We start from the raw sequence: 22,270 nt of genomic DNA on the forward strand, positions 1-22,270 counted from the left end.
CTACACAACAACCAGGACCGTCCCCACCAGTAAATATATAGACAGGACCTACACAACAACCAGGACCGTCCCCACCAGTAAATATATAGACAGGACCTACACAACAACCAGGACCGTCCCCACCAGTAAATATATAGACAGGACCTACACAACAACCAGGACCGTCCCCACCAGTAAATATATATAGACAGAACCTACACAACAACCAGGACCGTCCCCACCAGTAAATATATAGACAGAATCTACACAACAACCAGGACCGTCGCCACCAGTAAATATATAGACAGGACCTACACAACAACCAGGACCGTCCCCACCAGTAAATATATAGACAGAACCTACACAACAACCAGGACCGTCTCCACCAGTAAATATATAGACAGAATCTACACAACAACCAGGACCGTCCCCACCAGTAAATATATAGACAGGACCTACACAACAACCAGGACCGTCCACACCAGTAAATATATAGACAGAACCTACACAACAACCAGGACCTTCCCCATCAGTAAATATATAGACAGGACCTACACAACAACCAGGACCGTCCCCACCAGTAAATATATAGACAGAACCTACACAACAACCAGAACCGTCTCCACCAGTAAATATATAGACAGAACCTACACAACAACCAGAACCGTCTCCACCAGTAAATATATAGACAGAACCTACACAACAACCAGAACCGTCTCCACCAGTAAATATATAGACAGAATCTACACAACAACCAGGACCGTCTCCACCAGTAAATATATAGACAGGACCTACACAACAACCAGGACCGTCCCCACCAGTAAATATATAGACAGGATCTACACAAGAACCAGGACCGTCCCCACCAGTAAATAAATAGACAGAACCTACACAACAACCAGGACCGTCCCCACCAGTAAATATATAGACAGGACCTACACAACAACCAGGACCGTCCCCACCAGTAAATATATAGACAGGACCTACACAACAACCAGGACCGTCCCCACCAGTAAATATATAGACAGAACCTACACAACAACCAGGACCTTCCCCACAAGTAAATATATAGACAGAATCTACACAACAACCAGGACCGTCCCCACCAGTAAATATATAGACAGGACCTACACAACAACCAGGACCGTCCCCACCAGTAAATTTATAGACAGAACCTACACAACAACCAGGATTATTAAATATATCCCTACAATTACAACTCATAACAAAGACATAAAACTATAGATCGATGTAAGGTAGTTTATTTACCATGTCCAATGTTTAGAGATGCTCCACCGCTGACAAATGGTATTTTTTTTACTATCAAAAACATGAGCAGACGATTTAGTATTTTTTCAGTTACAAAAGTTACTTACTTTATACCATTACCACCTTTGAAAAGTTTGCGCTTCTTATTTTATTTTAAGGTTAAAATATGAAAATGATTGATTGCATCCCGAAAAAATTTCGTGGCACTATATCCTATATGGAATGAAGTACTGATTACGCATGCACCAAATGCAAAATGAAGTATTTTATATTATATTTTGTGTTAACTAAACATGTATATACGCGATTAATCACAAATTATTGTTCAAATGATGAATATCATTTATGCTCTGTCGATGGTGGAGCATCTTTAATATAGCTGCGGAACAAACAATTAGTACCATTGTTCCTTCGGTCATTGACCCTTTGGTGGCATACATAAGCAGATATCAGAACTAAATTTGAAGATTACGTAAATGACGCTCTTCATGTTTTGCATCAGTGTCATTTTTCCTTCTATTGACAAAAAGTCTTTGTTCCACAAAGGAACTCAAAAGTTTAATTGATGTTCATTTCAAACTCTTGAGCCTCATATTTCCATATCGATGGGAACACACTTCTCTAAACTCAAACTACTCCAAACTCTGTGATAAAATGCAAACACAGAATGACCAAATGTAACTGAACTTAAAGATAGCTACGTATATTCTTCATTAAAGCATATTCAGTATGTCTAAATGTAAATAGACTTTGAGAATACTTGAACGGTGTCTGTTCTTCGTAGCAGTATGAGTACAAACGCCTCACGCCTACAGGGAATGCTCGCTGACTGTGCTTCCCCGTACAAGACACACATTGAGGGAAACACATTCTGCTATCGATCGCCATTACACTATGGCTCACCAGTACACTTAATGTTAATTTTGCATCTGTTTACGACTCGTTGTTTTCTCGCCCTCAAAGCTGACCGCTCGAATTAGTCCAAGCAATGACCATCTATAGACCATGTGTACTCTAGATTGGTCATTGTTCTAGGTAGATAGGTCGGACTGTTTTGTGGTATTATTTGTCATTCGCTATGAATTAACATAGCAGAAGTGAATCAAGTTTGAAACGTACAGCTGATTTGTCCTTCTTAAAGTAATGCTCAGGGGTCAACTATTTTGGTGATTGCAAATCTTGATATTAAATAGACGGACAACGCAAACATATTGGTGATTGCAAACCTTGAGATTGAGTAGACGGACAGCACCAACATATTGGTGATTGCATACCTTGCGTTTGAGTAGACTGACAGCACCAACATATTGGTGATTGTAAATCTTGAGATTGAGTAGACGGACAACGCCAGCATATTGGTGATTGTAAACCTTGAGATTGAGTAGACGGACAGCACCAACATATTGGTGATTGCATACCTTGCGTTTGAGTAGACTGACAGCACCAACATATTGGTGATTGTAAATCTTGAGATTGAGTAGACGGACAACGCCAGCATATTGGTGATTGCAAACCTTGAGATTGAGTAGATGGACAACACCAGCATATTGGTGATTGCATACCTTGAGATTGAGTAGACGGACAGCACCAACATATTGGTGATTGCATACCTTGAGATTGAGTAGATGGACAACGCCAGCATATTGGTGATTGCAAACCTTGAGATTGAGTAGATGGACAACACCAGCATATTGGTGATTACATACCTTGCTTTTGAGTAGACGGACAGCACCAACATATTGGTGATTGTAAACCTTGAGATTGAGTAGACAGACAACACCAGCATATTGGTGATTGTAAACCTTGAGATTGAGTAGACGGACAGCACCAACATATTGGTGATTGTAAACCTTGAGATTGAGTAGACGGACAACGCCAACATATTGGTGATTGTAAACCTTGAGATTGAGTAGAAGGACAGCACCAACATATTGGTGATTGTAAACCTTGAGATTGAGTAGAAGGACAGCACCAACATATTGGTGATTGTAAACCTTGAGATTGAGTAGACGGACAACGCCAACATATTGGTGATTGTAAACCTTGAGATTGAGTAGACGGACAACGCCAACATATTGGTGATTGTAAACCTTGAGATTGAGTAGACGGACAGCACCAACATATTGGTGATTGTAAACCTTGAGATTGAGTAGACGGACAACGCCAACATATTGGTGATTGTAAACCTTGAGATTGAGTAGACGGACAGCACCAGCATATTGGTAATTGTAAACCTTGAGATTGAGTAGACGGACAACGCCAACATATTGGTGATTGTAAACCTTGAAATTGAGTAAACGGACAGCACCAGCATATTGGTGATTGTAAACCTTGAGATTGAGTAGACGGACATCGCTAGCATATTGGTGATTGTAAACCTTGAGTTTGAGTAGACGGACAAAGCCAGCATATTGGTGATTGTAAACCTTGAGATTGAGTAGACGGACAAGGCCTACATATTGGTGATTGTAAACCTTGAGATTGAGTAGACGGACAGCACCAACATATTGGTGATTGCATACCTTGCGTTTGAGTAGACTGACAGCACCAACATATTGGTGATTGTAAATCTTGAGATTGAGTAGACGGACAACGCCAGCATATTGGTGATTGCAAACCTTGAGATTGAGTAGATGGACAACACCAGCATATTGGTGATTGCATACCTTGAGATTGAGTAGACGGACAGCACCAACATATTGGTGATTGCATACCTTGAGATTGAGTAGATGGACAACGCCAGCATATTGGTGATTGCAAACCTTGAGATTGAGTAGATGGACAACACCAGCATATTGGTGATTACATACCTTGCTTTTGAGTAGACGGACAGCACCAACATATTGGTGATTGTAAACCTTGAGATTGAGTAGACAGACAACACCAGCATATTGGTGATTGTAAACCTTGAGATTGAGTAGACGGACAGCACCAACATATTGGTGATTGTAAACATTGAGATTGAGTAGACAGACAACACCAGCATATTGGTGATTGTAAACCTTGAGATTGAGTAGACGGACAGCACCAACATATTGGTGATTGTAAACATTGAGATTGAGTAGACGGACAACGCCAACATATTGGTGATTGTAAACCTTGAGATTGAGTAGAAGGACAGCACCAACATATTGGTGATTGTAAACCTTGAGATTGAGTAGACGGACAACGCCAACATATTGGTGATTGTAAACCTTGAAATTGAGTAGACGGACAACACCAGCATATTGGTAATTGTAAACCTTGAGATTGAGTAGACGGACAAAGCCAGCATATTGGTGATTGTATACCTTGAGATTGAGTAGACGGACAGCACCAACATATTGGTGATTGTAAACCTTGAGATTGAGTAGACGGACAACGCCAGCATATTGGGGATTGTATACCTTGAGATTGAGTAGACGGACAGCACCAACATATTGGTGATTGTAAACCTTGAGATTGAGTAGACGGACAACGCCAGCATATTGGGGATTGTAAACCTTGAGATTGAGTAGACGGACAACGCCAGCATATTGGTGATTGTAATCCTTGAGATTGAGTAGACGGACAGCACCAACATATTGGTGATTGTAAACCTTGAGATTGAGTAGACGGACAACGCCAGCATATTGGTGATTGTAAACCTTGAGATTGAGTAGACGGACAACGCCAGCATATTGGTGATTGTAATCCTTGAGATTGAGTAGACGGACAGCACCAACATATTGGTGATTGCATACCTTGAGATTGAGTAGACGGACAACGCTAGCATATTGGTGATTGTAAACCTTGAGATTGAGTAGACGGACAGCACCAGCATATTGGTGATTGTAAACCTTGAGATTGAGTAGACGGACAGCACCAACATACTGGTGATTGTAAACCTTGAGATTGAGTAGACGGACAGCACCAACATATTGGTGATTGTAAACCTTGAGATTGAGTAGACGGACAGAACCAACATATTGGTGATTGTAAACCTTGAGATTGAGTAGACGGACAACGCTAGCATATTGGTGATTGTATACCTTGAGATTGAGTAGACTGACAACGCCAATATATTGGTGATTGCAAACCTTGAGATAGAGTAGACGGACAGCACCAACATATTGGTGATTGCATACCTTGAGATTGAGTAGACGGACATCGCTAGCATATTGGTGATTGTAAACCTTGAGATTAAGTAGACGGACAACGCCAACATATTGGTGATTGTAAACCTTGATATTGAGTAGACGGACAGCACCAGCATATTGGTAATTGTAAACCTTGAGATTGAGTAGACGGACAACGCCAACATATTGGTGATTGTAAACCTTGAAATTGAGTAGACGGACAACACCAGCATATTGGTAATTGTAAACCTTGAGATTGAGTAGACGGACAAAGCCAGCATATTGGTGATTGTATACCTTGAGATTGAGTAGACGGACAGCACCAACATATTGGTGATTGTAAACCTTGAGATTGAGTAGACGGACAACGCCAGCATATTGGGGATTGTAAACCTTGAGATTGAGTAGACGGACAGCACCAACATATTGGTGATTGTAAACCTTGAGATTGAGTAGACGGACAGCACCAGCATATTGGTGATTGTAAACCTTGAGATTGAGTAGACGGACAGCACCAACATATTGGGGATTGTAAACCTTGAGATTGAGTAGACGGACAACGCTAGCATATTGGTGATTGTATACCTTGAGATTGAGTAGACTGACAACGCCAATATATTGGTGATTGCAAACCTTGAGATAGAGTAGACGGACAGCAACAACATATTGGTGATTGCATACCTTGAGATTGAGTAGACGGACATCGCTAGCATATTGGTGATTGTAAACCTTGAGATTGAGTAGACGAACAACGCTAGCATATTGGTGATTGTAATCCTTGAGATAGAGTAGACGGACAACGCACAAGTAGATTAGGTACAGTTATGATGGGAGATGAAGACATTCATTATTTCCATTCGATTTAAACTTTTTCCACTTTAACTCATAGTACTTGTAAGTGTGTGGTTAAAATCCCACAAAATAATATGACTTTAAAATGAAGGCAAAAGCAAAAAAGTAAGAAAGAACATTTGAGTTTAATACGACATTATAAGGCGGAGTACATGAACAAGGAGCAAATATATTGAGATACTATGTCGGCATGGGTGTTTAGAAGACGTTACGTAGACGTACGAATGTCATCCTTAAATGTTATGGAATGTTGCCTGAATACTACAACATTGTCACTTGCAGATATATAACACATATGATGTTTGTACAGGGTTTGCTTGACCATTGTAGTGAGAGCGAAAGTCATAATACAGACATATCATTCTCCACACATGGAGATGAGGTAATAATAAAATCTATCGACAGGAAATGATACAACTGGATTAAAGAAAAAGACAGCAGTTGGAATCGACAGAAGAGAGTGTTATCGAAAATATACAATTAAGTATTACACGGAGACTCTTTCACAATTCTTTATAAGTAAGAACAGGTTTTCTAGACAAGGAAGCCTTTTGCTTCAGTAGTCATACCAGGCATTAACTAAGGTCTGCTCTTAAGTGAAGATTCAGTATATAAAATAGCGTTATACAACTAATTCGGTCAAGAGCAGAAATCTTGGTCAAGATTAATCTAAGATTGCCCATGGGAACATTAAAATATGTAATGGAATCAACAAGGACTTCTTGCTAGATCTAGGTCGAGAAGAAAAACAAACATAAAATGCCGTTAACCGCCAGCCCATATCCTGTTTGTTGACAATCTTCATCTGAAGATATGTGATATCCTGGTGATTTCTAACTGATCTCTCAGGATGCCATCACCTCATCTCCCTACATTTGAATGATGTATCAGGATGCTATCCCCTTTTGTTTTGATTTCTCAATCTTTGAGCCTATATGCCATACGTTGCCTCTCATTTGTACTCCGTTATTGTATCAGCCCTATTTATTGTTCCCCTTGTTTCTCTTTTGTACACCACGTCGTTATTGTATCAGCCCTATTTATTGTTCCCTTGTTTTTCTTTTGTAATCCACGTCGTTATTGTATCAGTCCTATTTATTATTCCCCTTGTTTCTCTTTTGTAATCCACGTCGTTATTGTATATATGCCCTATTTATTGTTCCCCTTGTTTCTCTTTTGTAATCCACGTCGTTATTGTATATATGCCCTATTTATTGTTCCCCTTGTTTCTCTTTTGTAATCCACGTCGTTATTGTATATATGCCCTATTTATTGTTCCCCTTGTTTCTCTTTTGTAATCCACGTCGTTATTGTATATATGCCCTATTTATTGTTCCCCTTGTTTCTCTTTTGTAATCCACGTCGTTATTGTATCAGCCCTATTTATTGTTCCCCTTGTTTCTCTTTTGTAATCCACGTCGTTATTGTATATATGCCCTATTTATTGTTCCCCTTGTTTCTCTTTTGTAATCCACGTCGTTATTGTATATATGCCCTATTTATTGTTCCCCTTGTTTCTCTTTTGTAATCCACGTCGTTATTGTATATATGCCCTATTTATTGTTCCCCTTGTTTCTCTTTTGTAATCCACGTCGTTATTGTATATATGCCCTATTTATTGTTCCCCTTGTTTCTCTTTTGTAATCCACGTCGTTATTGTATATATGCCCTATTTATTGTTCCCCTTGTTTCTCTTTTGTACACCACGTCGTTATTGTATCAGCCCTATTTATTGTTCCCCTTGTTTCTCTTTTGTAATCCACGTCGTTATTGTATATATGCCCTATTTATTGTTCCCCTTGTTTCTCTTTTGTAATCCACCTCGTCGTTTTTGTACACCACGTCGTTATTGTATCAGCCCTATTTATTGTTCCCCTTGTTTCTCTTTTGTAATCCACGTCGTTATTGTATATATGCCCTATTTATTGTTCCCCTTGTTTCTCTTTTGTAATCCACGTCGTTATTGTATATATTCCCTATTTATTGTTCCCCTTGTTTCTTTTTTGTACACCACGTCGTTATTGTATCAGCCCTATTTGCTGTTCCCCTTGTTCTACTTCTTTTGATTAGCTAGCCTTGAATGTCTTTGTCAGTGGTTCCAAGATATGCTAACCTGTTTGCCTCACCCTGCATTGTTTTTATAATTCTCGATCTGCTTTGTCAGTACGCTCATTGTCCTTTTATCCCAGACTTTTCAGGTCAACTAACGCCTTCTTTCTCTCTTGTTCCTCCTTTTCCTCGTGTTCTCGGAAATTGATCCACTAGTCATTACTGCTCTTTCATTTTGGTTTCTCGGTACGCTTGCCCTAACTGTGATTTGTGCCCATCCTTACTCTAACATTCTGGTTTTCAATATTTAATCTATGTCGCATGCCATTGTATTGTGATTTCGGTCTGCTTACTATGGTAGTTTCTCTCACTTGATCTCCCTGTCCCTTCTCTGTTTGTTGAGAATCCTTACTCATGTGCATTCTGGTTTCTCGAACTGTAGATTATACCATCCTTGCATTCTGCTCCCTCGGTCAGACCGTCTCTCCCTCTTGATTGTGTTTGCTAGCCCCAAACACTTATTCTCCTGGAATCCTGCTCCCTTTGTCAGACCGTCTCCCCCCCCCCCCCCTTGATTTTGTATGCTAGCCCCTACACTTATTCTCCTGGTATTTTGTCTCCCGTCCCCCCCCCCCCCCCTTGATTTTGTATGCTAGCCCCTACACTTATTCTCCTGGTATTTTGCTCCCTTGATAACACCGTATCACCTCCCCCTTGATTTTGTATGTTAGCATGTACACTTATTCTCCTTGAATCCTACTCCCTCGGTCAGACCGTCTCACCCTCTTGATTTTGTATATTAGCCTCTACACTTATTCTCCTTGAATTCTACTCCCTCGGTCAGACCGTCTCACCCTCTTGATTTTGTATGTATTCTTATCTCTAGAAACATCAGCTCCTACCCGACAGTCCCTTACTATACATTCACTAGTTGAGCATCCCACATTCTAGCATGACACCGTATCTTACTGCCATTTTACTCGTCGACTGTTTAGTGTGGACTTCGATTGGTAGCCGCATCAAGACAGGGAATCAATACATCATGATCACTAAAACGGCCACACACCAGAGAAACACTTGACAGGCCAAGTGGAAGCTCGGAACGCACAGTATAAACAGGCACCGGAAATTAGGTAGAACAAATAAAATGTAAATGGTTATTACATAAAACCGGAGTGAAAATGGAATTCCGGATAAAGAGAGAGCGTACGGGTCGCCATGGAGCTGTATATTAATGTAGGATGTTAAATTTTATTTCGGATATCTAATTACACGTGTATTTACATTTAATGGAATATTGTCCTGATATCGGGGACGAGGAGCACAAACACGGTAATCAAATCTAAGCTAGTCTTGGAAGGCCACTTTAGATCAGAAGTGTAATAGGGGGTGGGGTGCGGTAATAGGGGAGGGGGTCAGAGGATAGGAGGCGGGGTCCGGAAATAGAAGAGGGGTCAGAGGATAGGGGCGGGGTCCGGGAATAGAGGGTGGGGTAAAGGGGTAGGGGATGAGGGGGAGTAGATCTGGGTTATAGGGGATGGGGGTCAGGGGATAGGGGTTAAGTTCTTGATCGTTGACAATTACATGTCACAAAAAGCAAAATCTTAGTATGGGCTTAAAATTGATTATTCAAAATCATAATAAGTAATAAAAGTTGGCATGATAGTAATAAAAAGTTATCTTTAAACTGCATCCTAAACCTCCGTATAGATGTCTTGTCCTTTTGCGGCTCAACAGGGATACTCACACTTATTCCTATGTCAACTTTATGACTAATTATGAATAGTTAAACAAAATGCCAAAAACATTATGTTGGACATGAAAGATCCCAGTCTTTAACATATAGTAAAATATCCGGACCATTCCAGCGAAACCACATACTATTACACACACCCGACTTCAGTTCAATTGACATATCGCTTGTCGTTATCTATCACATCATCAATAGTTAGTGGCATCCATTATAACGTCATTCCATGCAAGTTAAAAAAATCCGGCAGTGAAAAATCCAGTGTTATATAGGTGTTGCAATGTTGTTTTTTCTTTACTTCAAAATGTTTTGTAATTGAATGATACAATAGCTGTTGACATCATTTACATCATTACATATCCATTTATTGATTACTAATACCGTTATATGATAACAGACTAGTGACGTCATCATCCATTTACATCATTGAAATACTGTCAAATCAACAAGAAATGTCGGACGAACTTAAACTCTGTCACATTCCTGAGCTCAAACTCTGTCACATTCCTGTGCTCAAACTCTGTCAAATTCCTGAGCTCAAACTCTGTCACATTCCTGAGCTCAAACATATCAAACTACAAAAATACACATTGAATTTAAATCTGATCATTAAGCTTACGTAAAAATCAAGTGAACATATCGACTCTTTAACATTCGGGACTTTCCTACGGCGATATCGCCTTCTGTTTTACGGAAAGAGGCGATGATTCACGATCTTATGAGACACATTTGTTTACCTCATCATAGCACGCTGTATACCTTCTTGATTCTGACCTTATGCTTATTGTTATTTACATAATTACGTATTATTAATTACTGATGTACAATATCATACAATTGGAAATTCCTCAATATTTGAATATAATTTATAATTCATGTTAACTATTTCTATTTTAGAATGTATCTTTCTTTAAAAAAAGAAGAATTCACTGTGACGTCATAACTTTGTGATAAATACGACGTTTTCTCGTAAATCGATGACGTTTTCTTCCCACAGAGGAAGCAGCAATAATTATTTCCGCTCAAGGAGAAATAACTCTGATGTATGATAACATCTACTGTCTTTTGATTGGAAAAATAGATATCTTAATCGATTTTATTTTCAAGCCAGTAACTTTTTTCTTTCTATGTTGCAGGTGATTGCCGTTGTTTCTGTTTTCTTCATCGTCGTTTCTATTCTGTCCTTCTGTCTGAAAACACATCCGGAGATGCGAGTTCCGGTCTTGCGCAACGTAACCTCAAATATGTCAGATGGCAACGTGACATGGCGCCTGGAAAAACGAAAAACCGAGCCACACGAAGCATTCTTCTACATAGAGTGTGCGAGTAATGCTTGGTTCACGTTTGAAATTATCATTCGTCTAATCGTTGCTCCAAACAAATTGGATTTCCTCAAAGCACCGGTGAATATTATAGATATTATAGCCACGCTCTCTTTTTATCTTGACTTTCTATTAACAAGTCTAAAACAAGAAAGTGACATTTTGGAATTTTTTAGTATTATTCGTATTATGCGACTGTGTAAACTAACTCGGCACTCTGCAGGCCTGAAGATTCTCATTCACACATTCAAGGCCAGCGCCAAGGAGCTGATTTTGTTGATATTCTTTCTTGTGTTAGGTATTGTGATCTTTGCGGCTCTCATCTTCTACGCCGAGAGAATCCAGTATAACCCAGAAAATGATTTCACCAGCATCCCAGTGGGGCTTTGGTGGGCCATTGTTACCATGACTACAGTGGGATACGGGGACATGGTGCCTAAGACCTACGTGGGCATGTTCGTTGGTGCGTTGTGTGCCCTCATGGGTGTACTGACGATCGCCCTCCCAGTCCCTGTCATTGTCAGTAACTTTGCGCTCTTCTATTCCCACACGCAAGCGCGCTCTAAATTGCCCAAAAAGCGAAGAAGAGTTTTACCCGTGGAGGCGCCACGGCCCAAGGGTCCTAAGGCGGCGGGGATGCCCGGGGGGCAGGGACCGACCAACCGGCGCATGAACGCTATCAAACAGAACCACCCAGGTGCGCTGAATACAAAAATAAGCAGAATAGGTAAGTCTTAGTAGCTAAACAGTAACGAATAGGCCAGTTTTAAATTGGATGTATAATCTTTTCTTGTAGTGTTTAAGGTTTTGACATTACCGAAAGTATATTATCATAGTTTGCATTAGGTTTCATTATTGGAACATATATCATTGCCCCTCGTTGAATTCCTATCATTTTGTTTGCATATACAATTAGTTTGAATGACGTTCCTATTAACGACTTGTAGAGACTAGACCAGCGGTACACTAACCCCGTGTAGGAACAGGTGCGCGGATCACATCCTGTGTGTCTCCGTGGAGGTGTTGCTGTCTTTAACCGTTATCTTATATATTATTAGATCAGAAATGAAATCTTGCTGTGTTTGTTAATGTTAATTATAGGGTAGAACTCTTTCCACTGCAAATATATCTACACGGTAGCAAAATGTGTGGCAGCACCGACTATATACTGTATAGCAACTAAAGCACTGAAAACTATATAAACAATATAGCGCCATATTTGGTTACACTTTATTTATGTATATCTATTCATGTAAACAATATATTCTATTTATATCTATGTTATATGATTCTATAGCATTGTCAATGATTGCATGTAGAAATTTACACGAAATCTCTTTTTTCAGAAATCATAATTACTCATTATAATCATTATCCATTAGTTTCTAATCCATTCCATCCATTCAATAGTTTTCATTTCCAAGTAAACTTTTCACTCGTGATTATAAATTCATGTTGTAAACATTAAGTTAATGGTGATTCCGTTTGACGAGAATCTACAGCGCGTCAAAGCTCATCTCTCCAATAAGATTCGAAAATCACTTCAAACATTCATATGCTTGAGATTTACATTACTTCCGGTATACCGTGCGCATCCTCAGAACCCTTGTTGTTGATGTAGACATAGAGCCAATTTTTCTCTTTATTGCTACATGTTCCTATTTATTTAGCAGAGTCGGGCGAGCTTTCTGTGTTACGTTATTCTTAGGGGTACACCATCTAAAAATAGGAATAATTATTAAAATAAAATATTTCAATATTAAAATGAAATATTTCAATACTAAAATATATATTATTTAGAACGGACTTGCTAAACCTGTTTTAATGTAGCATCATGTTTTAGATTTCTCCTAATTTCGATAGTTTAATTTCTGCCCATATCTATCAGAAACGTTTATCTCATATAAATGTAGATCACGGTTATCAAAATAGAAACAGCGTTATGCTCTCCACCTTCTACCATACTAATTGGGGTTTGGAACCTCCTACCACATAATCTTTGTTATGACATAGCTACGATATCAAGTGTTTGTTAATTGGAGGTTTGGTCTGAATTATTTTACTTTGGATACAAAATTTAAATAGCAAAGCGAATGATGAAATTTAGGATATAATAGGTCTTACGGTCTTTTGCATGGGAAATTCACGATACAGAAAGCTCTGCTCTGGCGAAGTTTTGTTGCAAATACATGTTGTTGGATAATGTTCATCAATCTTATTTTTCCCTGAAGCCCAAGGGGGTGCTATCCAGGAAATGTTTCCTTTCCGTAGTAAGTGATCTTTATGTGTAGCGCATGCGCACTAGAGGTAGTCAAGGCAACATGCTATGTATGGGTACATGTGTATATTTATTAGGTGTGCTGGAGGCAGGTTGCCATGGAAACACCTTTTGTATTTACACACCCTCACTGCAGAATCCGTGCACTTCCCGACCCCCTATATCTGACCGTATTTATCTTGTTATACTAACGGGTATGACGAATTATCTGCTTCCGTTAGCGCATGTGCTATGTTGGTTTGAGCAGTAGTCAGAAAAAGTAGTGGTAGATCAACGTAGTAGATTCTATATAGTTACCGCGCATGTCCCCGTATACCAGCATTTTGTTTGTCCAATGAAAGAGCTGGCATGAGATGACGTCATTCTATCCGTTGTGTCGTCCTTTAGAAACAAACACTGTAGAATCCTCCATTCTATCACATGATCATACATTTTATATACGTCATATAACCGCATCATTCATCATGTCTTGTCTCATCAGTGTTTCATCATCACATCGCTTCATGACGTCACCATTACGTCACAATGCTCCTCACTAAGGCAGCTTGTAGAATGCATTTACTCGACACAAATACGATGACGTAGTTGCGGTGTTGCTTATGCAGACAATTGGTGGAAAATTGGTACATTGTATTGATGAAGTTGTAATTTGTGGTTGATATTGAAAGGCTTTTAATATCAATTTGTTGATTTTCAATATTGTTTTCAAAATGATCACATCATTTTGTTTTCCGAGTAACATAAAAAAAACTACCTAATGAAATCCTATTGAAAACCAAATACAATAAATTCATGACTTACATTGGTATTTTGAAAAAGTTATTATGTCTAAACTCTATGATTGTGATTGGTTATGTACTTTATATTTTAACTGAGACGAATGCTTGTGCTCCGTCATTTTTTTGTGCAGCCGGTAAGTTGTCTGCTCTGAAAATCTAAATTCCTACGTCATTATCTTACTTCTCCTACATAAACCTTCGAGTCACGCAACATTTTCGGTTAAAAGGGGCGATAACTCTGAACAATTGGGGGTCACACTAATGTAGTTTATTTCGGATTGTAAAAGCTAATAATAATATTGTACCTGTAACACGTGCGCACGAGATCAATAAGGCCAGATGGTTAGTTTTATGTTAATTATTTCGAGCAATCAAATACGTCATGACGATAATATTATGAGATAGCTCGATCGATGATGGGCGCTGTGCCTCATTCTGGCTTGTTACGTGGCCAATTCGTGATGATCAGGGATTTTAAGTGCCAAAAAATGGAAATATAAGTCCTTCGAATGTCCAGCTGAGCATGCGCAGTATCTGTTCTCCATGTTACTTGAACCTTCCCAGTGAGAACATGAACATCCTAATTTGTATACCACGAAATAAGTCTGTTATTGTAGTTATTGGTCGAAATAAGTCTGTTATAGTAGTTATTGGTCGAAATAAGTCTGTTATAGTAGTTATTGGTCGAGAGATTTTATATTTGAGGAGAGTTTTTTACTTGGAGTATCTTCTCTGTGACATTTACCAATGCGGTCAAAATTGAAAGTATGACAAAATTTAGTCTAATTAATCGGAATGATTAAAAAAAAGACTTCGAACATCACACCACGCGTCGTCACATAATACTGACCACAACCAATGATAAAGCTGCTGTGGTCCACAGTTACGCAGGAATACAGCTTCTTATCATTTTGTTAGGGCAAAATAAGGGGCAGTCGCACAGAATGCTAAAAACGATAAAATCTCAAATTTAGTCGCCTTTTAGCAAATTTAGTCGCCTTTTATGAGCATGCTTTAGAAACAAGAGGTATAATTCAAGTCTTACGCCGATCTACATTGGTAAGTTACGATATAGTAGTTATGATCTACAAAGGTAGATTAGAGGATAATGAACCCGGATCTGACATAAGTTCTGTTTAGATTCTGTAACTCTTTTAGAACACTTGGCTTTACACTTTTTGTTTGTTTTTTAGAGTCTGCGATCAGCTCCATGTTATTTTTTGTATATTTGATATACGAGTATATAAACAGACAATGGGATGTATAATAAAACGTCCATCACAACATTCCCATGAATATTGGAGAAGTCTGTTGGAATCGGTTCAAGAAGTCCATTTAGACAATGGATATAAAGCATCAATTATATACCACTACCGCTGTACGCATCTTCATTAACACGGCCTGATCACGTGATTGTCGCTCGTGCTCATTTACATAACATGATATACGACAACTTTCAATAATCAAATAGCAGCAATAGTGCTAAACCATATCAGACGGGATTAGAACGAGGCTCTGTGGTCACGTTAGCCTTTAGACTGAGGGTCCTAGCCAGCGACTCGAGGTTGTGTGTTCAGTCATTACGATGTATAAAACATGTCCTTCTGTTGTAAATGACATCTGGCTACTAATACTGTATCACTTGGGTCATATTTCTGTGTACTATATACCAGGGAAACTTGATCGACATCAATGGCATAGTAAATACTTAAAGATAGGATATACTACATAGTTTGAGGGAAGTTTCACATTTTGAAAAAGTAGTATTGTATAAAGGATATTTTATATAACAAGAGGAGTTATTTCTTAAATCCGTTTTTGATACTAAAATGGCCAGTTGGTGGGAAATGTCGAATGATTTGTCTTTCTTCGAGAAGTTTGGTTTGCTTTCAACTTTAAAACCCGACATATCCTTACAAGACAATATATGTAGTATACAATAAACGAGAAATATCAAAAATCATTGTTTCTTCTAAAATTTCTAGTTACCATGGTAACGTATTTTTTTAGCATGTTAGATTGCAATGGTAAAGGTTGTTTGTTTACAATAATTGAATTCTAGGTTACGTTGGTGGAGGGTATACATTTAGTCCACGCACTTTGTGGGTGATCCTGACACCATGGCACGTCGTCTGTGGTCTATAATTGTCTCATCTACATATATAAAATGTGTCCTTCTGATTCATTCACTTAGATTTACCTTAACTAATGCTTTCTTTAATGTATTTGCTTATTCAGAGTTATCTGCCCTTGCGGGTAGGTATTGAATGTGACGTCATGTGTTTGCGAGCGTAACGTCATACTTTCCAGAGAAAACGACGTGAATTGCTCTCACAAAATAATGACGTAGCAATTGCTACCTATCCACAAGGGAGCTAACTCTGTAATAGGTAAAGACGGAATATAATAGTTTGAGTTGATATTTTCTTTAACTTGCCGAAATGCGATGAAACTTCTTACACCCAAAACAGCTAGCATCAGAATGTTTAAGTATAGTTGGACGATTAAGAGTTTGGTTGATGTAGGGGGTGGGAGCATTGTGGAATTCAGCTTTAAAGGTACAATTTATGGACAATTCAAAAACTATGAATCAAGTCTGCTCTCAAGAGACAATTGCTTGGTCGAAGCAAAATAATGATACATTGTTAACATATATAAGACTAAATCAAAATTCAATGTCAATGCCATCATTTCAATTCTGCAGTCATGAGATCAAATGAAGATTTTTGTTTGAGTGAAAATATCACATTACTTGTATGAAATCGTCTTGATAAGAGTCGATATAGTGTTTATCGAGATGAATAAAAAAACCTAGTCAACAGATAAGCCTTCTAAATTTATATGTATTATGTTTTATTGAACAATGGATTCCTATATAATTGTCACGTGGTGTAAACAGTGCTGTCGCTGGACATGTTCATACTTCTTTGGTTTTGTCCTTGTAAGATATGTGGACTAGTCCAATGACTGAAGGAATTATTAACCAGTTCCACGTCCTTCGTGTATTTTTTTTTATTGTTTAACCAGTTCCACGTCACTTCATCCTTAATTGATGTTCTATCGAATTTCTGTGCTTTCAAATTGCTTCCTTTCTCTATAGAAAACTATTTGAGCGATATAGGCCTAGTGGACATTTTTTTATTAAGGTTCGTAAATGGTAAGTTTAATGACTTACTGAAATATATTATTAGAATGCTATATAAAATCGTTTCTAAATGTCATTGTAATTGATTGGAAATTAATGCTTTGTTTATACAATTACACACACGTATTAGCACAGTGTTCCTAAAGTCGAGGCTTGTGAGTATAAATGTGTTCAAATCTCAGCGTTATATGAAACATATTTCCATCTCAATGCTCGTTTACTCGGTTTTAATATGTAAATGTATAATTATCTTATAATTGATGTAATCATGTATATATATATAAGCTGTTAAACATGTCTATGTCACTTTTTGCACTTAAAGAAGAACATTTTTGTAATACTGAGTTTTAGATTAAGCATGTAGATGTTACATTACTTCAGGACACACGTTTTACATCTGCAGTGATTCGTGCGTTTTGCTATTATAGCTAGAAATGAACGTGTGCGTTCCGTTATTATTCATGATTCCGTCTTTTCTACAGGCCCGTATCATTACGGATACCTATTAGGTACAGTATGATGGGTAATCTCCTCCATTTTTATAATGCAGTAACATTCATCATGCGGCCAGTCATGACGGTGGCCCGAGATTTGGTGAGGCGGTGCTTGTAGTACCGCCACGCTATACGCTATAGAACTTCCCAAATATTGATTTAACCATATGAAATACATTTCTGAATTACAGTGAATCAATATCCAAGCCAAATGGCTGCACTGCCATCTTGGTATTTGAAATGGTGGTATTTATTTGACAAAGATGGTGTTTTCTTTATTTAAAGGGAATCTATGTAATTTTTACGACCAAATCTCGTTGCCATTTGGCCTCAGCCGTTTGGAATTAAACATTGATATCTATGCTGTATATATATATATATATAATCTCTATTCTGGTTTCATAGCATATTTACTTGGAATAATACTCTTTTGAACTTTGACCTTGGCATGTCACGAGGACGTCTTGAAACCATTTCAATCATGTAGTGAATGGAAATGATATTTTTGCATTTAATTCTTTGCTGACTAGTATCTTCCGGTTTTTCGACTTAAATTGATGTCTTTGCATTCAATTCTATGCTGATTTAGTAACTTCCGGTTTGTCAACTTGAAATGATGTTTTTGCATTTAATTCTTTACTGACTAGTAACTTCCGGTTTGGTGACCTTTTTTAAGGTCTCTGCTCTTACTTCTGATTTCATTCTTCTATGAAATAGCATCGTCCTTTTCAAAACACACTCTGTGTTGGGATCGTGCAGGTAATGGTACATATGATTTTTTTTCTATAACAATATCTTTATGAGATTATATCATTATACGGACTCTGAATACGCATATTTAGTAATTCATCGTATCAACTAATTAGGTTAGATGAAGGAGAAGCCATGGGTAGCTGAACGGCTTCACTGTAGGTGATAAGTAGATCAAAGTCATCTATTCGATAAAGTTATAAAGTAGGCCAATATTGTTTAAATTTATCACTGTACAGCTTATATATATTTTTGAATAGATTATGGACATTTATGTGACTATTGAGCGTCAGGTGTAAAGTAGATACTATTTTAGGACTATTAGCTTCAGGTGTGATATAGGTTAATGATATGTAGTAAAATATGGAGAAATTAAAAGCTTCAATCGACTATTAATTTAGTATGTATAAATATAGATATTGAATTAACGTTTTCTGATGAATACATTCTGTATTCTATTGTTAAATTAAGGAATATTGTTGAAAGTGTAATTAATTATGTGACAGTTTGATTTATTTTAGGTTACATTATGCGAGAAGAGCATTCTAAATGTTTCTGACCAGTATTTGTAACCTGCTGTTGTTGTATTTGTTAGTCGTCCTACAAATAGATAGCAACACGAGTCTTCTACAACAACTAGTGCTTTACTCGGATTACACTTTGTACTGCTGTGCCATGCGTCCATCAACTAGAACGTTTTGTTTTGCTATTTCTCTTTGCCATCAGATTGCGCATTTTGCTGTTTCACTCTTTGACCTAATGGTCTCTGTTAGTCGAGGTGTTCCTTTCCTACCTCGGATGTTCTCGACACTTTCACTCCTGGCCAGTTTCAGCCTTTAGAAGTGTCACCTTGCTTGTAAAAGCTCACATTGTTTTTTGTGGGTGTGTAGGTCACCCGAATTTCACTACTCACCGTGTTGTCAAATTAGTGTGAGGTAATGTCTTTATAAGTCTCTGTATTTAGTTAATATTCCTTATTGGTGATACTGTTTTTAAAAGTCAAACCATTTAATGCATTTGTTTTAATTGCTATGATAATTGAAAATGGATATATAAGTGATAATAACATATCTTTTTGTTGTTATTCGGCGGATTATCGCATTCTGTTTTAAATTGATTATTATTGATATTTTAACTTTACCTAATAATGTGTGAATGTTGATGGATTACAAAATGACAGACCATAGCCCACGGTGGCTCTCTATGTGTTTATCCGGTTCTGCCATCAGTTAATTTGATATCTAGACCACTGTATTACTATATTCAAGCAACATGATTATGAAACAATTTTACAATTAAGTTTATGAATGACTGATATTTTGCAACGCCCTCTTTATTTGGCTAACTCTAAGCTGGTTTAGACTTGTTTTCTGATCCTGAGGCTTGTATCCAGATTTGATAATTCATGATCACGTTATTAAGTCGCGAACTCTTTATTTGCATACTATACAGTTTTCTGCTCTTTCAGGATGGTATTAATTGTAAAATGTGTCGTTAGCATTATATAATGTTTTTTAAGAAAAAATGCAATACTTTTGTCACAATTGTAATAATCAAGGGCAGATAACTCAAATATTTCCAAAGATGGCATAGACAATATACAGTATATAAGTAAGTATGTCAATATGTATCCGCCGATAGTGTAAGTATTAGAAGGTCGAACTCACTATTTGACATTGACAATGGGATGCTTACATAAGTAGCATTAAATATGAATGTAAAAAAGAGGAGAATATCATCATCATCATTTCCATCATCATCCTTCAAAGCGTTCTAACACCACGTGACTGTTAATGCATTTTGCTGTTTTCTAAAACCTATATAGCGTATGTATCCTCACAATATTTGTACTATATATAGACATCTATTAACCACTGCTAGGTATAACTGGTATACGTCATAACAACCGCTGTCTTACTAGTCCCAGCGAGCATCCTGACCAGTCCGCGTTTTACATTACGCCTATCGTTAATTCTGACTCGTCCCTTTTAAATCAAAATAAAACAAAATTAAATTGATTGCGCATTCATTCAAGTTAAATTTTAGCCTATTTTGAGCATTAATACAAGTTAATTTTGAGCCTATTTTGGGCATTCATACAAGTTAAATTTTAGCCTATTTTGAGCATTCATACAAGTTAATTTTTAGCCTATTTTGATATTCATTCATCGTTCCCTGATGATAAAAACATAATACTACTGAACTTTCCTATTAACAGTGAATTACATCCTGTACATTATGTAATGTCCACAGAACGTTCTGACAATGTCGCCGCTCTTTATAACGCCCTTTAGACAGATTGCCCATATATATGTTCCGATCCATCTTTTATGTAACGGCCCCATGTGATACGTAAAGCCCGTGTAGCATTCTCGGCTCATTTCTTCAAAATGCGTTTACATTGTATATAGAAAACTTTTTATGTATAATTTTCAAAACACAATAAAAGAATATGTTCCTGTTAAAGTGACAATTTTTTTATGAAATGTTGTGGAATTTCATTCTTTCCCTACTGGCCTGTTTTGAAGAAAATATTAATTAGAGCTTTGCAGTAAAATTAATATAATTTCACTACTGCATTTATAATAATAATTTTCAATTTCAATGCAAAATAATTCTAATTTGAGGATGCATTGTAAAACGTTCCGGTGCCATGTGAATATCCTTAAAATTCATAACCTGCATGTTTCAATAAAATTTATTCTCAACAATTAGCAAAATTAAATATGAGCACAGGACAGAAACATATTTAATGGAAAATTAAAAAAAAAAGATGACAAAATAACTTTGGTCAAACGTGACAGAAAACAGCGACATTTAGTGTTCCCGGCATGCTCTTCGATATCACTTACTCGTAGAGTGACGACGCCCAGTGTCACATAATCTGGGTCTAATGCCTAGCTTGGCACACAGATTCCGATTGGTCAGGAACATGACTCGTTTGCGATTGGTCAGTTTGCCCCTGCATGGAGACCGTGCTTTGTGCGCTAACACTGTTGTTTTTTTGTTTTGTTGTTCAGGCCGCAATGGCGAAGAGAGTATCCCCATGTTGATGCTAAACCACACCTCGGATAGGGAGATGGACTCTCTGCCCCGCACTCGCCCTATTAACACTGTGGAAAAGTCTCCGCCACGGCTCGTGGAAATAAGTTCCAACCCGGGCACACCACTTAAAGTTACTGAAATTAAAGTTTCTGGTCAGTATATAAGTATTTTCTCTCACAAAACGAAAAACTCAAAAAAAAAACACTGCCCGTAATGTTATCAAACTTGCCACTAGGTGGCGCACTAGGGGGATACCCTTCAACCTTCAGGGGTGGAATGGAATCACCCAAAGCGTAGCATATTTCGGTCTTGGGAGATACCCTTCCACCTTTTGAGGCTGTGAATGGAATCGCCCTAATTAAGAGATAGTCTGTGGTACTGGGAGATACCCTTCCACCCTTTGAGGCAGTGAATGGAATCTCTCAAAGCGAGAGATATTCTCTTCAACACGTTTTTTTCTG

The 22,270-nt window shown here is 37.8% G+C and overlaps 1 protein-coding gene across 7 annotated transcripts in view; it reads left to right on the plus strand.

Annotated features, from left to right (window-relative positions):
• The window catches only part of LOC138309507 (potassium voltage-gated channel protein Shaw-like), a 153,725-nt gene that overhangs the window by 117,948 nt on the left and 13,507 nt on the right, over positions 1-22,270 (plus strand). For 3 of the 7 annotated variants that reach the window (XM_069250722.1, XM_069250723.1, XM_069250724.1), the window contains 4 exons: positions 11,133-12,045; positions 13,550-13,588; positions 18,003-18,029; positions 21,785-21,961. In XM_069250722.1, the coding sequence (XP_069106823.1) occupies positions 11,133-12,045; positions 13,550-13,588; positions 18,003-18,029; positions 21,785-21,961 (1,156 nt within the window). The remainder of the gene's footprint in view (positions 1-11,132; positions 12,046-13,549; positions 13,589-18,002; positions 18,030-21,784; positions 21,962-22,270) is intronic. The other 4 variants (XM_069250725.1, XM_069250727.1, XM_069250726.1 and 1 more) reach the window with 4 other exon arrangements.

This window comes from Argopecten irradians, chromosome 15 (genome assembly GCF_041381155.1).
Source record: "Argopecten irradians isolate NY chromosome 15, Ai_NY, whole genome shotgun sequence".
NCBI classification, from domain to species: Eukaryota; Metazoa; Mollusca; class Bivalvia; order Pectinida; family Pectinidae; genus Argopecten; species Argopecten irradians.